General features: G+C 40.4%; 1 protein-coding gene across 1 annotated transcript in view; it reads right to left on the bottom strand.

The window, feature by feature from the left end:
* LOC124095245 (sphingomyelin synthase-related protein 1-like) overlaps window positions 1–16,335 on the bottom strand; it is a 39,263-nt gene extending 22,928 nt beyond the window's left edge. Inside the window, exons 1-2 of the mRNA XM_046448421.1 lie at window positions 16,310–16,335; window positions 14,888–15,529 (exon numbers count right to left, since the gene is read on the bottom strand). Of these exons, the coding sequence (XP_046304377.1) occupies window positions 14,888–15,529; window positions 16,310–16,335 (668 nt within the window). The remainder of the gene's footprint in view (window positions 1–14,887; window positions 15,530–16,309) is intronic.
* Between the last annotated feature and the right edge of the window lie 3,652 nt (window positions 16,336–19,987).

The following is a 19,987-nucleotide window of genomic DNA, read 5'->3' as shown; positions in this document are numbered from 1 at the left end:
TAAAATAGTTCCTTAAAAAGAGTAGTTACAAGGGACAGTTGACTTTGGTCCTCCTTGGCTTCTGGTGGGCTGCCACAAACATAAGGCAAAACTGGAATTCCCTGACTGAAGCATAGCCAGACTGCATCTTTGTAGCAGCAGCTGGGTGGGAGAGGTGCTGCCGCCCAAAGGGGAAGTTCAGGTGACAATCTTCATTCTTGGGCAGGTAAGTGCTCCCAGGGCTGAAATTCAGGGACAAGGCCATGATAAGAAATGCTGATAAAAAAATAAATAAAATAAATGAAAAAAAAAAAAGAAAAAGAAATGCTGAACATGGCATCTTTCAGATCCTTAATCTGTAGCTCAGTGGTAGAGCACAGAGATACTATATTGATATTCCCACACCTTGACTTTCCAAATCTAGTTTATACAAACTATAATGATGAGTTAATAGGCACCAGGAGTCCCAGAGTTAGGTGTACACATTAGATTGTGCCTTCATAATTTCTCATGAAGATAGAAGGACCTGTGAGAGAGGTTTGGGTGCAGACTTACACCCAGCTCTACACTGAGAGAAGCAAAGTTCCATTAACTCTGGCAATTAATTTAACGCAAATTCTGTGTGCTTGCGTGTGTGTGTGTGTGTGTGTGTGTGTTGCTGGGTGTTGAACCTAAAGCCCTGTGCAGGCCAGCAAATCCTCAACACTGTGGGTTGTTTTGGTTTGTTTACTTGCTTGTATTTTGTGGTACAAAGCTGCTCAAAACCAGTTCCTTGTGCATGACAAGCACTCTACCCACTGCTGAGCTACACCTCCAGTCCCTAAAGGCTGAGTTTGAATTACAACTCTTTTATGTACTTGTGTAACTTTGGGTATTGTCTTTGAAACTTAGTTTTTCTTTCCAAAAAATTGGGATGATTGAAAACTCACTGGCTCAAAGTGAGTGATGTTTGTGGCAGTAGCTATCCCAGATGTCCCACATAGGGCATTTGCTCCTTTCTCCTCCCAAGCATCCTTTCTTTCCTGCCTTAAACCTGTCCCTCTTTGATCCAGTCTCCAAACAATGCTCTCCAACTCTAAAAGTTAGCATGCATGAATCTCCTGGGGAGATTTGTTAAGATGCAGGTAGATATAAGTAGGTCTTAGTCGGGGTCTGAGATTCTGAAACTCCCCCAGACAATGCAGCTGCTGCTGTCCACTGGGAGTAGCAAAGTTCCATTAACTCTGGCAATGCATTTAATGCAAATTCTGTGTGTGTGTGTGTGTGTGTGTGTGTATGTGTTGCTGAGCTTTGAACCTAAAGCCTTGTGCAGGTGAAGCAAATCCTCTATTACTGAGCTATACCTCCAGCCCCATGAATGCATAACCTTTATTTCCAGACTCACCACAGACACTTTAAGTTTCAGCAGTCAGCTCTACAGAGACACCTAAGTAGAGAAGCTCCAACACACACTTACTCTTTGGTCTCCCTAAGCAATTCCATCTCACTTCTAGAGTCTCTTGGTTACCGCAGATGGATGTTTCTTGTCTCATTTTTATCTTGCCTCAAGTTTTGAATATGATGCTGGACCTCCTTCCCATGATTTCAACCTTGGCTTTGTTAATGATTTAGGTTTGATACATATGATGCTGCACTTGGCTACTGTCCCCAAACGCTGTGTATGCAGGAACAGTTATGTTCTGAAAATTTAGACAATTGCTTCAGATCTCAGTGTAGGGTAACCTTCATTGGTGTAAGATTGTACCTGGACAGTGACCTATCATCTGACCAGGGCTGCATATGCAAGCTGCCCAGAATGTTCTCTGAATTATTTATGGCACAGCTGTGCAACATGTGGTTTGAACTTATGTATATTTCCACCCAATGATATTTCTTTTTCTTTTAAATAAAAGAAAGCAGAATGTAGTACTCAAGATAAGAGACTAGGCCAGTTGCCTGGATTTGCTCATGGTTTGGCACTTTCTAGCCCTGGGTGCCTTGGAAAAATTAATTGGTATAATGATTTGAATGTGTCCCTTCCAAAATTCAGGTTTTGCTAATGTGACAGAATTAAGAGGAGAGGCCACTAAAACATGATTAGGAAGGTCCCTCCCTTATGAATGGGATTGAGGCTTTTGTAAAACAAGACTAACTTGCCCTTCCCCTTTCTCCTGTATGAGGAAACAGTGTTCCTGCTCTCCAGAGGATAAGCCCTCCAAAGCAAACCAAATGTCGGTAACTTGTTCTCAGATTCCCTAGTATCTAAAATTTTGAGAAAACAAATTTCTGTTCTTTAAAACTTACCCAGTCTCAGGTATTTTTTTATGAGAGCAGAAAATGAACTAAGACTCTGTGCCTCAGAATTCACCTCTGTATTATTGAGATAATAATCATACCAACTAAGAAGATTAAATTATGGGGTGGGGATATAGCTCAGTTGGTAGATTGTTTGCCTTTTATGCACAAGTTCCTGGATTCAATCCCCAACACCAATAAAGAGGAGGAGGAGGAGGAATAATTAAATGAAGTAATATTTGCAAAGCACAGTGCCTGGCACTTAGTGCTTGTACGTGATATGTTTTTAGTATGAGGGTCACAGGGGAACTACTTTTTGTACTTCTGAGAGCAGTTGTGTGAGATATATTTTTAGGAGCTTGGTTTTGATTGCTTATTGGCATTAATATCATATTGTTCAATAAAAAGATCCACTAGTTTGTCTATTGTCAGTCAGTCAAAGTGGCAGAACTTGTGTATCTCAGAAAGATTCACTACAGAGTAAAATCCCTGCATAAATTCCATAAAATCTGCTGTCCTCAGCTGTGTGACCTCTGCTTGGGCTGTTTCTTGTGAGCTCAGTTCTCATAACCACCAGGAAGTGGTACTGTGACCATGACAGTCTTCCTGCAGGGGGCAGTAAGGATTCTGAAGGAAGGCTTGCCTTTTTCTGATTGAGTAAATGTGTTCCTTGGCTAGTGAGAGGCATTAGGGAGTGTCTGGGTGTAGTAAACACCCTTGTGGTAGAAGTGTCAGGAACTGCAGGAGGGTAGGAGTAGGGGGTAGACTGCAGGGAAGAAAGGTGATGCTGTATAGGTGTGATGCCTTCTGGGCTGCTGGGCATGAATGCACCCATGCACCTGAGCCTCTGTATGGGATGGCCCTGGGTGCTTCTACCAAGGCACACAATGTCTCTGCGGCCCAACCATCAAATCCTGTGTCCTGCAGATATTCCTTTTAAGAGATCAGGATGTTTTCAAGGTTCATAGTCCCTTATAGGATTTGCCACTCTGACCATCCATAGCCATTACTATAATCAAGTATAATCTGAGACCTGGTTGATCTCCAGAACTTGCAGCTTCTCTTATAAGATCTTCCTTACTAGGACTCTCCAGGAAACAAGTTTAAATGTATTTTCTTCATTCTGTGCTTCTATAGATCTACTTTTTTTGTGTGGGTAGGAGGTTACTGACGATTGAACCCAGGGGCATTTTACTACTTAGCCACATCCCTAGCTCTTTTTTATTTTTAATTTTGAGATAAGGTCTCATTAAATTTCTTATGGCCTCACTAAATTGCTGAGGCTGACCTTGAACTTGCAATCTTCCTGCCTCAGCCTCATGAGTCCCTGGGATTAAAGGCATGCACCACTGAGTCTGGCTCCTCTATAGATCTGTAGCCATTAGATTTGAGGTTTTTGCTTGTTTGCTTTTTATAACATGTAACAGAAATAAATTATGCCCCCAAATCACATTTCTTTATGTTATAAATCAAATTAGAAACATCACATGTTACAGTTTATATATCTTTTTTAAAAAAAATATTTATTTTTTTAGTTGTAGTTGGACAAAATACCTTTATTTTACTTATTTATTTGTATGTGGTGCTGAGGATCGAACCCAGGGCCTTGCATGTGCTAGGCGAGTTCTCTACCGCTGAGCCACAATCCCAGCCCCTATATATCTTTTTAATAACATCACATTTCTTTATTTTAAAAATAAGATCATATCCTAAGAAATTCTCCAAGATTGTGTTTAAAGAGAAATTTAGAGTCTACTTGCATTTATTAGTAAGAATTCCCAACTGATAAACTTATCAAACTAACAGTAGAAAGAAATTTTCATATTAGTTTAGTAAAGAGCTGGGTTGCACGCAACTAAAACACTCAGGGGTCACTCCAGGGGAACTGGGATAACTGGGCCTTGCTAAATAACCACACAAGAGACAGAAATACCTTTTCCTTTGGGGGTGCTGTGACAGCGTCTCTGACCTTAAGGGTCCGCAGAAAGAGAGAGAGCCCATGTGTGTAGACCCCTTTTATTGAGCAGAAGCTATTCAAATGAGGCAAGGGGTCAGATTTCAGGGGGCTGAGTCTAGCTTCATGTCTGCTGTCAGCAGGTTGACTGACATCTAGGTAGGCCACACCCAAGGGCAGAGTAAGAGAAGGGGACACACACACAAAGGATGTTTCCATGGAACATTCTATCCTAAACAGGGTAAGGGGTAATATTACAAAGGAACAGGTGAGCATAGCTCAACCCATGAGGATATAGGAAGGCACACCCATGCACGAAGACACAGTCGCTTGCATCCTAGAAGACTGGGGCTATCCAGATCACAGTGTGACTGCCGGATGCCACACTGTTCATCAGGGGAGTCAGACATGGTCACGTGCTATAAGGCCTCCCACAGTAAAGCATAGCCATTAGAAACATACAGAAATATCATATTTAATAGTAAGACAAGCTGGGTGAAATGGTGCATGCCTGTAATCCCAGTGGCTCAGGGAGCTGAGACAGGAGGATCGCAAATTCAAAGCCAGCCTCAGCAAAAAGTGAGGCCCTATCTCTAAATAAAAGAAAAAGTATGGCTGGGAATGTGGCTCAGTGGTTGAGTGCCCCTGAGTTCAATCCCCACTACCCAAAAATAAATAAATAAAATAATAAAATGATAAAGTTTTCTCATTAAAGTCAGAAACATGATGAACATACTTACTATAATTTATAGTAAGAGTACATTTTGCTAGAAGTTGTAGATAATGAAATAAGGTAAGAAAAATAAGTGAGTTATATTGGAAAGTGAAAGCCCAAACTGTAATCATTTGTCAATGATGTGATGGTCTTTGTAGAACATTTTTTAAAAACTGAAAAAATATTGGTATTTATAAGAGAGTTAAGCAAGATGAAAAACTCAATAGAAAAGTGAACAAAAGATAATTATTTATTTATTGGTACTGTGATTGAACCTAGGAGCATTTTACCACTGAGCAACATTCTCAGCCCATTTATTTTGAGACAGGTTCTTGCTAAGTTGCTTAGGGCCTCCCTAATTTACTGAGGCTGGCTTTGAACTTGTGATACTCTTGCCTCAGCCTCCTAATTTGTTGGAATTCTAGGCATGTGTTACCATACCCAGCTAGGATTTTAATTATCAGGGAAAAGCAAATTAAAATAACACACATATTAGATTTTTAGTTTTTTTGGCTTTTTTTTTTTTTAGCAATGCTGGTGATCAAAACTTGGGCCTCATGCATGCTAGGCAAATGCTCTACTACTGAGCTATATCTCCAGTCTTGAATTTTTATAACTGTATGGAATTTAAAAGAACAAAATACCAAGGCAAGGATATGTTGTAACTATGATTTTCACACACTGCTAGAGAGATATAAATGATTCAACAACTTTGAAAACCAGTTTGGAGCTTCTTATCAGGTTTGTTTATAAAATTCCACTTGAAGAGAAATGAAAATGTATGTCCACAAAGGCTGTACACAGATATTTATAAATCCAAATTAGAAAGACCCCAAATATTTATTAACAGGCAAATAGATAAATAAATTGAAGTATATTCATACAATGAAATATACTTAGATACAACAACAACATGAACAAATCTCAAAAAATATTTTGCTAGGTAAAGAAAAAACAAAAACAATAGAATACAAATCTTTTTATTTCATTTATAAGAAATACTAGAAAAAGCATAAATGACAGAAAATACATCAGTGGTTGTCTGGAACCAGGACATAAAGAAATTATATCTCAAGGGATTAATATGGATTTTTTTTGGTGTGATTTAAATGTTCATTATTTTAAATGAGTAGTACATTTAGATGGGTACATCATGTTAATTATATCAATAAAGTTGATTTTAAACAGCATATTACTTAAGTGCTAAAGTCTACACCAATGAAATTAGATGAGTGCTATGCACTTAATTTTAAAATAAAACTAGGTTTCACCAAAAAGTAAAATACAATAAAATAAAAAGCATATTAGTCTTTTATATCAGATTTTTTTCATATCCTTTGCTTATTTTTTTCTTTTACTTTGTTTTTAATTATTGAATAGGAAAAACTCTTTAAGGATTTTAATTGAATTGTAAGAGTACCCCAGATATAAACTTTATGAATCCATTAAATTTATTGACTCTCCTTTTTGATTCTTTTTTTTTCTTCTAGTTGTATTCATGTCTTCATACATGTACTTTGGATAATGATGTCCATTAAATTCCACCATCATTTCTAACCCCATGCTCCCTCCCTTCCCCTCCCATCCCTTGCGCTATATAGAGTTTGTCTATTCCTCCCATGCTCCCCCTCCCTACCCCACTATGAAACAGCTTGATGATGGTGGTTTTAATGAATCATAATAATAGCTGTTATTTATCAGGTGGTTAGTATGTGCCCAATACTGTTAAAACATTTCATGAAGTAGATTTCTTTTTAAAGTCATGTTTGTTGAGATATAATTTATATATGGTATCATTTGCCCTATTTAGTTTTATAGTTATATGAACTTTGATAACACAAATATAAAAAATGACAACATATAAATATGGATATATAGTACTACAACGAAGATTCAGAGTATGTTACCTTGTTCTCCTTTACTTCCTTATTTTTTAAAAACAAATAGAGAAATTAATTTTAATATATTTTCATTTAACCCAATGGATTACCAACATAATTTGCAAAGAAAATAATTGTTAGTAAGATATTTCATGTTCATTTTCTTTGTCCTAGTAATTCTTTGGAATCTAATGTCTATTTAACACATATCACACCTCAATTCAGACTAGACACTTTTCAAATATTCAGTAACCTCATGTAACCAATGGCTGCCATATTGGCTCCTTTCTCCACCTTTCACCTCTTGGTGAGACATATGCTGTAGGCTGCATGATAAGTCCCTCATTATGTGGTTTCTTGTTGAGTTCCATCAGAAAGGGACACCAAATAGATGAACTTAGAATATACAAGAGTAGAGCAAGGTGTTTTATTCCTCCCTATAAGACTCTATTAGACTGTGAGTTGGTTTCTACATGCTTTTGGTGGGAATAGCTTCAGTTAGGTCACCTTCTCCTACAAGTTTTTCATAATGGCTCTCTCTTCTTTCACCTCCTACCTCTCCAAGTTTATGAAAGGAAAGGTGCTTCACAAAATTTGTTAGTTTCCCTCTACCTTGCCCTTAACTCTATAAATACCTTATTAAACAATTTTTACTCTGATTGATCCTTTTTATCCTTGAATTTGAATAATGGATTTTTAATTATAAGAGAGTAAAATATACCTCATCTCATATCACAGGCAATGTATATACGCATACCAGATTAATTATATATTAAAATATAACATAGAAAATGCTAAAACTTTTAAAGAAAATATTTGTGTAGCTTTGTGAAGAGAAATGGAAAACAAAAAAAATAAATAAATAAACAGAAACCTGAAAAATTAGATGACATTTTAGTTAAAATTTTTATGTGTAAAAATTCACCCAAAAGGGCTGAAAGAGACATGAATTATATTACCCGTCATTTTTGTTTATTTTTGGTATTTAACTTGACTTGATTTCTCCTTTGGTTGGCTTTTCCTTTATTGTAGTTCTTCCCTTTGCAGATTTTCATTGTTGTTTTTCATTTCCTCCTCATGGAATATTTTGCCAAGAATGTTCTGTAGTGCAGGCTTTATTTTAGCTTTTGTTTGTCATGGAAGATTTTTATTTCATCATCAAATTTGAAGCTTAATTTTGCTGGATATAAAATTCTTGGTTGGCATCCATTATCTTTTAGAGCTTGGTTTATATTGTTCCAGGATCTCCTGGCTTTGAGAGTCTGGGTTGAAAAATCTGGTGCAATCCAAATTAGTCTTCTCTTATAAGTAATCTGATTTTTCTCTCTACGGCCTTTAAAATTCTATCCTTAATCTATATGCTAGGCATTTTCATTATAATGTATCTTGATGTAGATCTGTTGTAATTTTGTACATTTGGTGTCCTATAGGCCTCTTGTATTTGATTTTCCAGTTCATTCTTTGTGCTTGGGAAATTTTCTGCTATTATTTCATTGAATAGATTGTGCATTCCTTTGGTTTAAATCTCTGAACCTTCCTCTATCCCAATAAGCCTTAATTTTCGTCTTTTGATGGTATCCCATAATTCTTAGATATTCTGTTTAAGGTTTCTTACTATCTTCACTGTGAGGTCAACTTTATTTTCAAGATTGTATATTTTGGGGCTGAAGTTATAGCTCAGTGGTAGAGCCTTGTACGTGTGAGGCACTGTGTTTGATTCCCAGCACCACATATAAGTAAGCAAATAAAATAAAGGTCTATTAACAATAAATAAATAAATAAAATATTGTATATTTTGTCTTCATTGTCTGAGATCCTGAATTCAAAGTGATCTACTCTGTTGGAGATGCTATCTATTGGGTTTTTTAATGATGTATTGTTTCTTTCATTTCAAGGATTTCTGTGGGGTTTTTTTTCAGTATTTCTATCTCTTTCTTGAAGTAATCTCTTACAATCTGTATTTGTTCTCTTATCTCTTTGTTGGAGTGATCAATTTTTGCCTATATCTACTCACTTAGGTCATTCTTTAATTCCCAAATCATTTTAGTTATGTATATTCTGAACTCCTTCTCTGACATTTCACCTAGTGTGCTATCTATGGATTCTATTGTTGTAGTATCTTGGTTTGTTTGGGGCACTTTCCTCCCTTGATTTTTCATGATATGTATGAGTTTTCTTCTCGTGCAGTGTAGATCCGAGGTATTACAGCTTCTGCTCTATTGTCTTATAGTGTCCCTAGAGGTTACCAATACCTCACTTTTAATGGAGAGATCAATATTACAGCATTCAATGTACCCAATATGAAGCCATATATCCATTAGCTTCTATTTTTACATTTACAGTTTTGTCACTATAATCAGAAATGATGAGTTCGGTTATCTTCTACCTTATAGTCAATAGGTTTGCATAATGGTTTACAGTTTCTAATGGTATAAGGGGGGTTGGGGGTTGGCTGAGATGTTTATGAGGTAGGATGTGAGACTATGGAGGTATTAGATTATATGACAAGTGAGAGGGTAATAAAAGGAAGTTGGCTATTTGTAGGAGAAACAAGAGATAGGCAGCCTCATGCAAGATTCCCTGTTACCTCAGCAACAAGATAACTGTTAGCACCCCAAGTAGAGAAACCTCTGGTGGAGCCAGGCCCACAGGGACCTTGGTGATGTCTTACCAGGTCCTTATTGTTGTCCCTTGGTAGAAGCGGCAATATCCCAGTTTCTTGGCGGTGGCAGCCTCAAGCCTATATGTACCCTGATGTTGGGCTGTGGAGCCATGCTTTGGTGAATAAGGAGTCCCAGCGCAGGGTGGCTCACCATGTATCTCTGGGCATCAGGCAGGTCTCTCCTCCAGATCTCCAGGCCACAGTGTCGTGGGTGGACCTCTCCTCTGGGACTCCAGGCCAAGGTTCCTTTTTGACTCTGTTCTGCTATTTTGGAGTTTTATCTAGTCCTTAGTCTTGACTTTCTCTTTTGTGTCAAGCCTTCTATTGCCTTCTGAATGATGTTTGCTCCCTTTGGGTCACTTAGCTCCCCCTTGACAAAATTACACACTTTGGGCTTTCCACTGTTGAGCCTAGGTGGAGAAGAATACCTTGTTCTCATCTGTTAATAACCCAGCCTCTGCTTTAGTTCACTGGCCCAGTAAGTCTCACAGAGAATAGGAGATCTACCAGGCAGGGTAGATCTCTGAGTGCAGAGAGAGGAAGGGGAAGGACAAGTAGGACTTTAGGTACAGGAAGTGCTCTGAAAATTTTACTGAAGGGAATTGGCTTTATTTCTCCTGTGTGCCAGACTCCTAATATGCCTAGTAACTGATTAAAGACAGAGCCAGGTTCTGAATTTGCTCATTAGTACTCTTTGCACTCTACAGCATAGAATCTTAACTTCAATCTCCATGGATGTGGTTGAGTGGTAGAGCACTTGCCTACATGTTTGAGACCCTGAGGAATCTCAACTTCAAGCACTGTTGTTCTCAATCACACTTGTACTTGAACAAGAAAATGGTCTTCCTTCAAAGACTGGTGGGTAACAATGAGGACTGGCAGCTGACTTCCTTGTGCCCTTAAAAGCCCAACAAGCAGAACAATTATATAGGGGGAGGGATCAGTGGACTAGGTCAGGGAGGCTGAAAGACAAGGTATATTTATTGTAGGAGTTTTTGGATACTCCTGTTTTAAATGGCTTGAGTTTGTGATGGGCAACCAAGTGACAGACTATCAAAGAAGTCTTAGTGAGAGATCAAGTTTAGACATGTAGTAGTTACCTACACAGAGGGTACAATTAAACTATGAAAATGATAAACTGGCAGAATGGAGTATGGGTGTGGGGAATGGAAGGGTAAAGAGATAGAGGAAAGAGACCTACCAGAAGTCCTCTTAATTAATTAAATCATAGAATTTTAGATCAGGACAGGATATTAGAGATCATATAGTCTAACCACTTTAATTTTATAGATGAATAAACTTCAGCCCAAAGGAGTTAGAAGATTTTTCTAGAGTCTTACTGGTTAATAACTGACTTTAAATGGGAATTCTGGTCTCCTTCCTGCAAGTCAAGGACTAGTGTTAGTCAGCTACTCATCACTGTAGCAAAATACCTGAGATAATTTGAAAAGAGGAAAGGTTTTGGCTCACAGTTTTATAGATTATGGTAAGTTGGCTATGTTTTTGGAACTGGAGCAAGTCAGAACATTATATTGGGCAGCAGGTGATAGAATGAGACAGCTTACCAAGGGCATCTAAGAAGAGAGAGAAAAAGAAAGAGGAAGGGTCCAGAATCCAATACCTTCTCCATGAGCATGTGCTCAATGATCTAAATTCCTCCCACTGGGCTCCTCCCCCTAAAGATTCCACTACTTCCCAATAGAGTCACAGGCTGGAGACTAAGTCATTAACACATAGGTCTTGGGGGACACTCCAGATCCAAGCTATAGAGGGACTCAAAGACCTGAGTGTAAGCTAATCTCTTTCATCTCCTTTCAGCTAAATTGTCAAGGAACATCTATTGTAGGAGTTTTTAGATACTTCTGTTTTAAATGGCTTGAGTTTGTGATGGGCAACCAAGTAACAAGGACTATCACAGAGCCTTAGTGAGAGATCAAGTTTAGACATGTAGTAGTTACCTATATAGAGTATATTTTACAAATATACTTTTGTAAAATGCTTTTATTTTATCCAAATTCCACTTTTGTGGGGGGGGGAGGGATACTGGGGATTGAACCCAGGAGTGTTCTATTACTTAGTTACATCCCCAGGCCTCTTTTATTTTTTAAAATTTGAGACAGGGTCTTACTAAGTTCTGAAGCTGAACTCAAACATGGAATCCTCTTGTCTCAGACTCTTGAGCTGCTGTACTTATAGCCATGTGCCATTATACTCATCTCAAATTGCACTTCTCAAATTATATTTAACTAATAAAAGAAATTGAGAATAAATGTAATAAACCAAATAAAACCAGAAACCCCGGGGGGAAATAATTTCCCACCATTGAATCATAATATAAAACAATTCAGTCTTTGAAACTATAAGGACATCAATGCACCATTTTCTCAAGAAAAGATGCATTTGTGGGTTGGGGATGTGGCTCAAGTGGTAGCGCGCTCGCCTGGCATGCATGCGGCCCGGGTTCAATCCTCAGCACCACATACAAACAAAGATGTTGTGTCTGCCAAAAACTAAAAAATAAATATTAAAATTCTCTCTCTCTCTCTCTCTCTCTCTCTCTCTAAAAAAAAAAAAAGAAAAGATGCATTTGTGTAATTTCAGCGTATTTTATTTTTCCAATCCATTAAGAACCTTTTTTTATATTCACTCGTTATGGTTTGAATGTGAGGTGTCCCCCAAAAGCTCATGTGTGACACAATGCAAGAAGGTTCAGAGGAGAAATTATTGATTTTGAGAGTCTTAACCCAATCAGTGGATTAATCTCCTGAGAGGGATTAACTGTGGTTATTAAAGTGTTTGGGGCGTGGCTTTGGGGTATATATTTGTGTCCAGTGAGTGGAGTCTTTCTCTCTCTGTTTCCTGATCACCGTGGGAACTGCTTCCCTCTGCCACACTTTGCCATGATGTTTCGCCTCATGTCAAGCCCCAAGGAATGGAGGCAGCCTTCTACCTTCTAAGACCTCTGAAACTGTGAGTCCTAAATAAACCTTGTCTCCTGTATAATTGTGCGGGTTTGGTTCCTTAGTCATAGCAGTGAAAAAATCTGACTAAAACAACCTCTGAAGTTTACAGGTGTAAGTCTAAAACACCCAAAACTGTTATTTGTATCTATATTAAAACTTGCTAGACTATATTTGATGGTCTCCAAGCCATCCTGCGTCTCTTTCCACTGGATTATATGTGCACACATCTGAGTGACACTAAATGAGAACAACTTTAAAATTTCAAGTGAAAGTCTTGAAAAACTAACCAAAAATACTATATTTTTATTATAACTTCCAAAATAGTAAATTTGACCCATATTTATGGTTTTAGATTCTATGCACATTTGATTATTTTAAAACAATATAAAAATTGAGATTTCATAAAATACAAGAGAGAGACAAATCATAAACAACGAGTAAAACCATTCTAAATCTCAACTTGTTTCACTGAGTGAAGAATTAAAGGGTACTTTACGATGATGACTACACTGTATTGGTTATCTTCAAATTTAAAACAACTCTGGGTATATGGAATCAGGCTGTGAAGCAGTAGGTGAACTGATAATAGTTCACATGATATTAATTGCCCCACAAGGTATCAAGAATTAGGTATTGGGAACTTTTTTTTTTAATTGTGGTTAAAAAAAAACACACAGGAGCCAGGCACAGTGGCACACACCTGTAGTACCAATGGCTCTGGAGGCTGAGGCAGGAGGATCACAAGTTCAAAGCCAGCCTCAGCAAAAGTGAGGCACTAAGCAACTCAGTAAGACTCTGTCTCTAAATATAATACAAAAAGGACTGGGATGTGGCTCAGCGGTTGAGTGCCCCTGAGTGCCGCAGTCTGGCTGGGCACAATCAGGAGCCACTTGTCAAAAGAAACTAACTTTATTTTTAGAACCACACACGCCAAACAAAATAGTCTCTCAGGAAAAACCCTCAGAGCCTCAACTGCCACCACCGGCTTTCCACAAGCCTCTCTCTCCCACCTCCCACAATCCTCCTGCTCTTGAGGCCGATTGGCTGGGTCACGTGGGCGGAGCCAAAAAAGTCCCCCAATGAGCAGCTCCGTGGTCTGAAAGGGCAGGGAAACAGCCCAATGAGCATCACCGCAGAGGAGCCAATCAGCTAGATGTTGCTGGGGCCGAGGAGCCAATCAGCTAGATGTTGCTGGGGCCGCTGTGAGCCAATCATCAGCCAGCAGCTGGAAGTTTGCTGGGGCCCCTTTGGCTGTGGCTCTCAACATCTCCCCCTCTCTGTTTAAACAACAAGCATGTGGCTTAGGGACCTTGCCTGTTAGGCAGTCCAATTCAACATATGGTCCTTACCCGTCATCGGATGAACTGACCTCTAGGCGTCAGCCTCCTGTCTTAGGTTGGTACCACTGCAATTGGATCATACCCGTCACTGACTACCGGTCCAGCATACAGCCATACTTGTGGATAGGCCTTTGCACCTGTGGGGGGGTGAGGTTCTTTGCCTCACCTCTGTTGGCCCCCAAATTTTAGACCATCACTAGTAGAGGAGGATGCAAAATGCCATGACATTAAGCCAATTGAGGGCTCCTTTGAAAAATTGTACCACCGGTGACATCATCAGCAAAAATACCCCAACACTACCACAAGTCGCTGCACCAACAGATAGTTCACAATGCATACAGGTGAGCTCACAATGTGTCCAGGCAAGTTCTGCAAGCAGTTCAGTGATGGCTATTGTAGAAGCTGTAGATTGGTTTTATCTTTGACTTCACCAGCACTGGGATGAAGATAGGAATTCTGGCAATAATGGCTAAAGAAAAAATTATGTAACATTCCAGAAGGCACTAAAAGAAAACAATTTTCTTAACAATTTACATTGTCTTCACCGGCACTGGGATGAAGATAGGAATTCTGGCAATAATGGCTAAAGAAAAAATTATGTAACACTACAGAAGGCACTAAAAGAAAACAATTTTCTTAACAATTTACATTATCTTTAAGAGAATTATTAAATATAATGAAAAGGAAAGGTGAAAGTAAACAAACAGATCTGTTAACCTTCTTTTTTGTTTACATATTAAAACAATCCTCAACATTTTTTCAAAGGAGCCCTCAATTGGCTTAATGTCATGGCATTTTGCATCCTCCTCTACTAGTGATGGTCTAAAATTTGGGGGCCAACAGAGGTGAGGCAAAGAACCTCACCCCCCCACAGGTGCAAAGGCCTATCCACAAGTATGGCTGTATGCTGGACCGGTAGTCAGTGACGGGTATGATCCAATTGCAGTGGTACCAACCTAAGACAGGAGGCTGACGCCTAGAGGTCAGTTCATCTGATGACGGGTAAGGACCATATGTTGAATTGGACTGCCTAACAGGCACGGTCCCTAAGCCACATGCTTGTTGTTTAAACAGAGAGGGGGAGATGTTGAGAGCCACAGCCAAAGGGGCCCCAGCAAACTTCCAGCTTCTTGGTGTATATTCAGTGACAAAGAAATTCAGCATAGTTAGGACGACTGTGTGGCCACTGAACATGTAATCGCCACAAGTGTGAACGCCAGTCAGGGTCATACCAAATCCACTCCAAATGGCAAAAGCCCGGTGTAATTTTTCCCATACACTGCCATATATCTTTCCAGTGCACTGCAGGTGCTGTCCTGGCACGGAGAGGGAGGTCACAAACATGGTAAAGCAGCGAAGCAAGAATACAGTGCCCATCAGACTACAGAGCCTTCGCAGAAGGATTGACCTGTGCTTGTGAAGAAGAAGAACCAGGAGCCAAATATAACATAGAATCATGCCACATACTTCTGTCATGGCAAAGGCCCATGGGATTCTAGGAACACTGTCTAAGAATATATCTGGGAGTGGTGGATAGGTCTGCATGTCAGGCACTCGTTCATGGACTATAACCATAATGAAAGATGTAAACCCGAATACTATAAAAACATATATACAACTTAGTATGGTCTTCCAGTACTCTGGGTCCAATCTTCGAACAGGATGTTTGTTTTTGCCATTCATGTACTGGTACTCATCAGAATTCAAGTCAGTGATGGGTCCATCACAGTCATGTGAAAGTTCACCATTACTGACTTGAATTCTGATGAACCTGAGTTCATTATTTTTATTATAACTTCCAATCCCCAGTACCAAAAAAAAAAAAAAAACATAGGGCTGGGACTGTAGCTCAAAGGTAGAGCACTTGCCTCACATGTGTGAGGAACCGGGTTTTATTCTCAACACCACTTGTAAATAAATAAATGAAGGTCCTTTGACAACTAAAAAATAATTTAGAAAAACACATAACTTAGAAATTTTGTTTGTTTGTTTAAATACTGGGAAATGAACTCAGGGGTACTCTACCACTAAGCTACATCCCCAGTCTTTTTTATTTTTTATTTTGTCTCAGTCTTATGAGTAGCTGGGGATTCTAGGTGTGTGCCACTGTGCCCAACTATAGCATAAAGTTTATAATCTCAGCCATTTTAAAACACATGGTTCGGTATTGTCAAGTATATTCTCACGGTTGTGAAGCAGATCTCCAGAACTTATTCATATTATAAAACTGAAACTCTGTAATCAATAAATAACAACTCCCTTCAGCCTCTGGCAACTCCCATCCTTTTTTTTTTTTTTTTTTTTAATAACAGGGATTGAACTCAGGGGCACTCGACACTGAGCCACATCTCCAGCCCTATTTTGTCTTTTTTTTTATAATAGCAATTATGGTTTTATTGTGTCCAACATATCAATAAATGAACTTTGAGCCTGACCCTGTAGATGCCCTCTCCTTGCCCAACCCTAGACACCTGCCCCTACTTACCTCTCCCATTCTGGAGAGAAGGGACGTGTACTGGATGTCACCTGGCTAGCGTCTCACCTGTTAGTTGTGCACACCAGAAGCATGAAGAGGGCACTGGAAGGTTGGAAGTTTTAAGCTCACTTGATAGCACATCTGCGTGAGTAGCTACCCTACCCAGCCCCAGCAGAAGGCCTGGGGGCTCCTAGGAAGCTGCTAGTGATTTGCCTGGTTCTGTTCAGACATCTGAGGTAAGAAGGGCTAGAGAAGCACCTTGTCCGGCCTTGACCATGGCAGCAAGCATATAAATATAAGTGATATAAATAGTCCAGCTACTAGCAGAAAACATCCAGAGGAAGGGATGAAGACCAGCCCTCAAGGGCAGGTGGGTAGATTGGGCACTGAGTGGCCACTCTGGCAACTGAGAGTGGAGAGTGTACTCCTGCCCCCTGGTGGTTAGAAGAAGAGATGTGTCCAGCCTCCAGGGCTGGCAGGCATAGCACCTTGAAGAGGGAGAAGCAAGGGGGCCAGTCACAGGTGGCTCAAGCCTCTGGCCTTAGAAAGTCATCCAACTGGAAAGGATGTAAATCATCTGAGCAACTCCTGTCAACTTCCAGATGAGAAAACCAACACCTAGAGGGGAATGTAGTTGCTGGGTCATAGCTTGTTGCTTAGCCCAGTCATCTCTCCATTCATCCTCAACCAAAGTGGCCCATCTGCTCTCCAAACAGGAAGAGGAAGTGAAACAATTGGGAGCAGGGGAAGAATTCATACAGAAAATGGTACTCCTAGGTAACTAGCCTCTTCCAGCCAAGGATAGGCCGGGAAAAAGGTTAGGTGAGGGATGGAACTTCTCCTAATGCTAACACATGTAAACACATGTACACCACGCATGCAATACCTGGATACCCATTCTCAAAGGCCAGAATAGTGCCTTAAGAGAGAGGGAGAGAGAGAGAGAGAAATGTGTGTGTGTGTGTGTGTGTGTGTGTGTTACTGGCAGGAAGCTCAGGAAGTTGGGACCCTATAATAGGACCAAATCCTAAACTGGACACTTTTAGTATGATAGCTCTATTTCCTGTCCAGGGCAGAGAGAAGGGATGATGACCATAACTCTATGCAACAGCAGAGAAAAATCTGACGTAAGTTGGAAGGTAAGGAGGGGAGAGTATGGGAAGAGGGCACTAATCAAAATCATCTGCATGTTTTTAAGAGTTCAGAGAGAGAAGTGGCATGGGCCTGAGATAGCCTAGAGGCCTAGGCTAGTGGGGTGCTCCCTCTGCTGACTGGGAAGGACAGATTGCCTACATACCCGCCTTGCACTTAGCCTATCCTCTAGAGTTCAGAAGGGTTGGGAGGGTGAAGAAGGAATGGTGACTCTTCAACCATCCAAGGAGCCACTGCCCTTGTTCTTGCAGCTGAGAGGGAAGGCAGACTTGCTCTGGGGCTGGGTCATTTTGCTGGCCAGATAGACAAAGGGCTTCAGGAGGGAGCGGCGGTGAGCCACTGATACCTCCCACAGCTTCACCTTCTCTGACTTGGCCCAATGCTGAGCCTCATCTGGGTCTACACGCCACTGTTCCTGTAGGTCACACTTATTGCCCAGGACCACAATGGTGACCTCCTTCTTATCCTTAGATTTGTCAGTCTCCTTCTTGAGTAGCTCCACACGCTGAAAGGACTCTTGGCTATCTGTGCTGTAGACTAGGACGTAGCCATCCCTGCAGGAGAAGCAGTGCCGGGGCAGCTCAGCCCCATCTCGAAGCCCCCAGGTGTCGTAGAAACGCACCTGCTCCCGCACTCCTGGATCTGTCTCAATAGAGCCTGCGTAGATATCTTCCTGGGTTTCAATCATCTCAGAACCTCCTATGGCTCCCGCAGAACCCCTACCGGGCCCCTCCCAGCTGGCAGAAAACAGGGCAGCCGCAGCACCGCCCCCTATTTTGTCTTTTATTTAGAGACAAGGTGTCACTGAGTTGATTAGTGCCTCACTAAATTGCTGAGGCTCACTTTGAACTCACTATCCTATGTCTCAGCCTCCTGAGACAGTGGGATTACAGGTGAGTGCCACTGTGCTCAGCTTCGCAGCCCTCATTGCACTTTGTATCTCTATGAATTTGACTATTTTGGATTCCTCATATAAATGGGATTATAGATTGTATTTGTTTTTCTGTGACTGGCTTATTTCATATAAGAATGAGTGAATAAGAATACATGAATGAGAATACATATTATGCAATGTGAATATATATTATATAGAATGAAGAATATATACTATATAACAGGGACACACAAATATTCAGTCCATAGCACATGTATATATTTTACACATATACATTCAGGACTCCTCCTTTTATTTCTTCCTTTTTATTTTCATAGTCATCTATTATAAGCCAAAGGGGGGGGGATGCTCTTTTAATGCATTTTACATATTTTTCTTGATTGCTGGGGAATATGCTGGGTTGAAAGCCGAGCATTTGTAATGTAGCCTACTCCTGATGTGACCCATAGAGATTGCACCTTTAAAATCCTAGCCTTGTGAATTGGCCGGCCACCATCAGAAAATGCAAGAAATGAACCTTAAGTAAAAATGGACTGAAAGGCTGAAATAAAGATGTTCCATTAAGTATAAAAATGTGCTGTTGTAAGTTCTGTGACAATCAAGTAAAACCATGAGGTCGACCCACTGGACGGTACATGCAAGACACTGAATTCTGAGGGTTGATGCTTTGTTCAATGGAAAGGCACTGAAAGATGATAGGAGTGGAGGTTGGTTTATCCTAGGTACCTGAAGTCAGAGCCAACACAGCCAATGTTTCTCTGAGTTGTGCGGTAGGAGTAGAGGGGAGTGCACTATCTCTAATAGTGGAATTTATTTACAGAGTGAAACAGCAATCTTATCCTTGAGTCTTACATGGGCTAGCAGACATCACTGTGGGTGAGGGTATGATTCCCAGGATGTTTTCCATCAATCAGGAGGAGTGAAAGAGCTGGCCACAGATAGTTATTCATCTTCCCATTTCCTCGTTGCACTGTATGCTACCTGATGGTTGGGGAACTGTCTTATTCAGCTTTGCACTTCCTAATGCCAGCTCCACTGCCTAGCACACAGTCAGTACTCAGTGAATACTACATGTGGAGTATTACTTGGTGGAGTACTACACAGTAATCAGTGAATAAAACACTCATTCCCTGAGGAACCTCTTGATTCCCATAGGTCATGAAGTCTTCATCACAAAAAAGGACTGTTCTTTGAAGATCTGCAAGGTGGGTAGGGGCATCTGCGCTAACCCCCCCCCCCCCCAAGATCTTTGCAGCCCATCCATCATTCATCACTTTATTTTACTTGCCCTTTTAATTTCACAAGGATGACCAACCTTGACCAACTTTCCACCATGGCTTATACCATGTGGCTCAGCACATTCACAGACACCTAATGAGGAAACCTGGCTCAACCACAGCTTTGTAGCTGCCCTCAGCCAGCCCCCACAAGTGGTTCCTACCTCTAGCCAATCTCAGCATTTAAGTCCTGCTATGATTTGAATTAGTATCCCCCAAAGGTGTTTATGTACAAGCTTGGTCCCCAGGGTTAGTGGTATTAGGTACTGTGGACCTTTAAGAGGTAGGGACTAGTAGGAGTTTCTTAGGCTGCTGCGAGAATGCTCTCAAAAGGGATAGTGGGGCCATGGTCTCTCTGTCTCTCCTCTCTCTCTCTCTCTCTCTCTCTCTCTCTCTTATATATATATATATATATATATA

This window comes from Marmota monax, unplaced genomic scaffold, assembly GCF_021218885.2.
Source record: "Marmota monax isolate L192 unplaced genomic scaffold, Marmota_monax_Labrador192_F-V1.1 WCK01_AAM20220418_F8-fsc00043, whole genome shotgun sequence".
NCBI lineage: Eukaryota > Metazoa > Chordata > Mammalia > Rodentia > Sciuridae > Marmota > Marmota monax.
The sequence above is the reverse complement of the archived record's forward strand: the minus strand, read 5'-3'. Positions and strand labels throughout refer to the sequence as shown.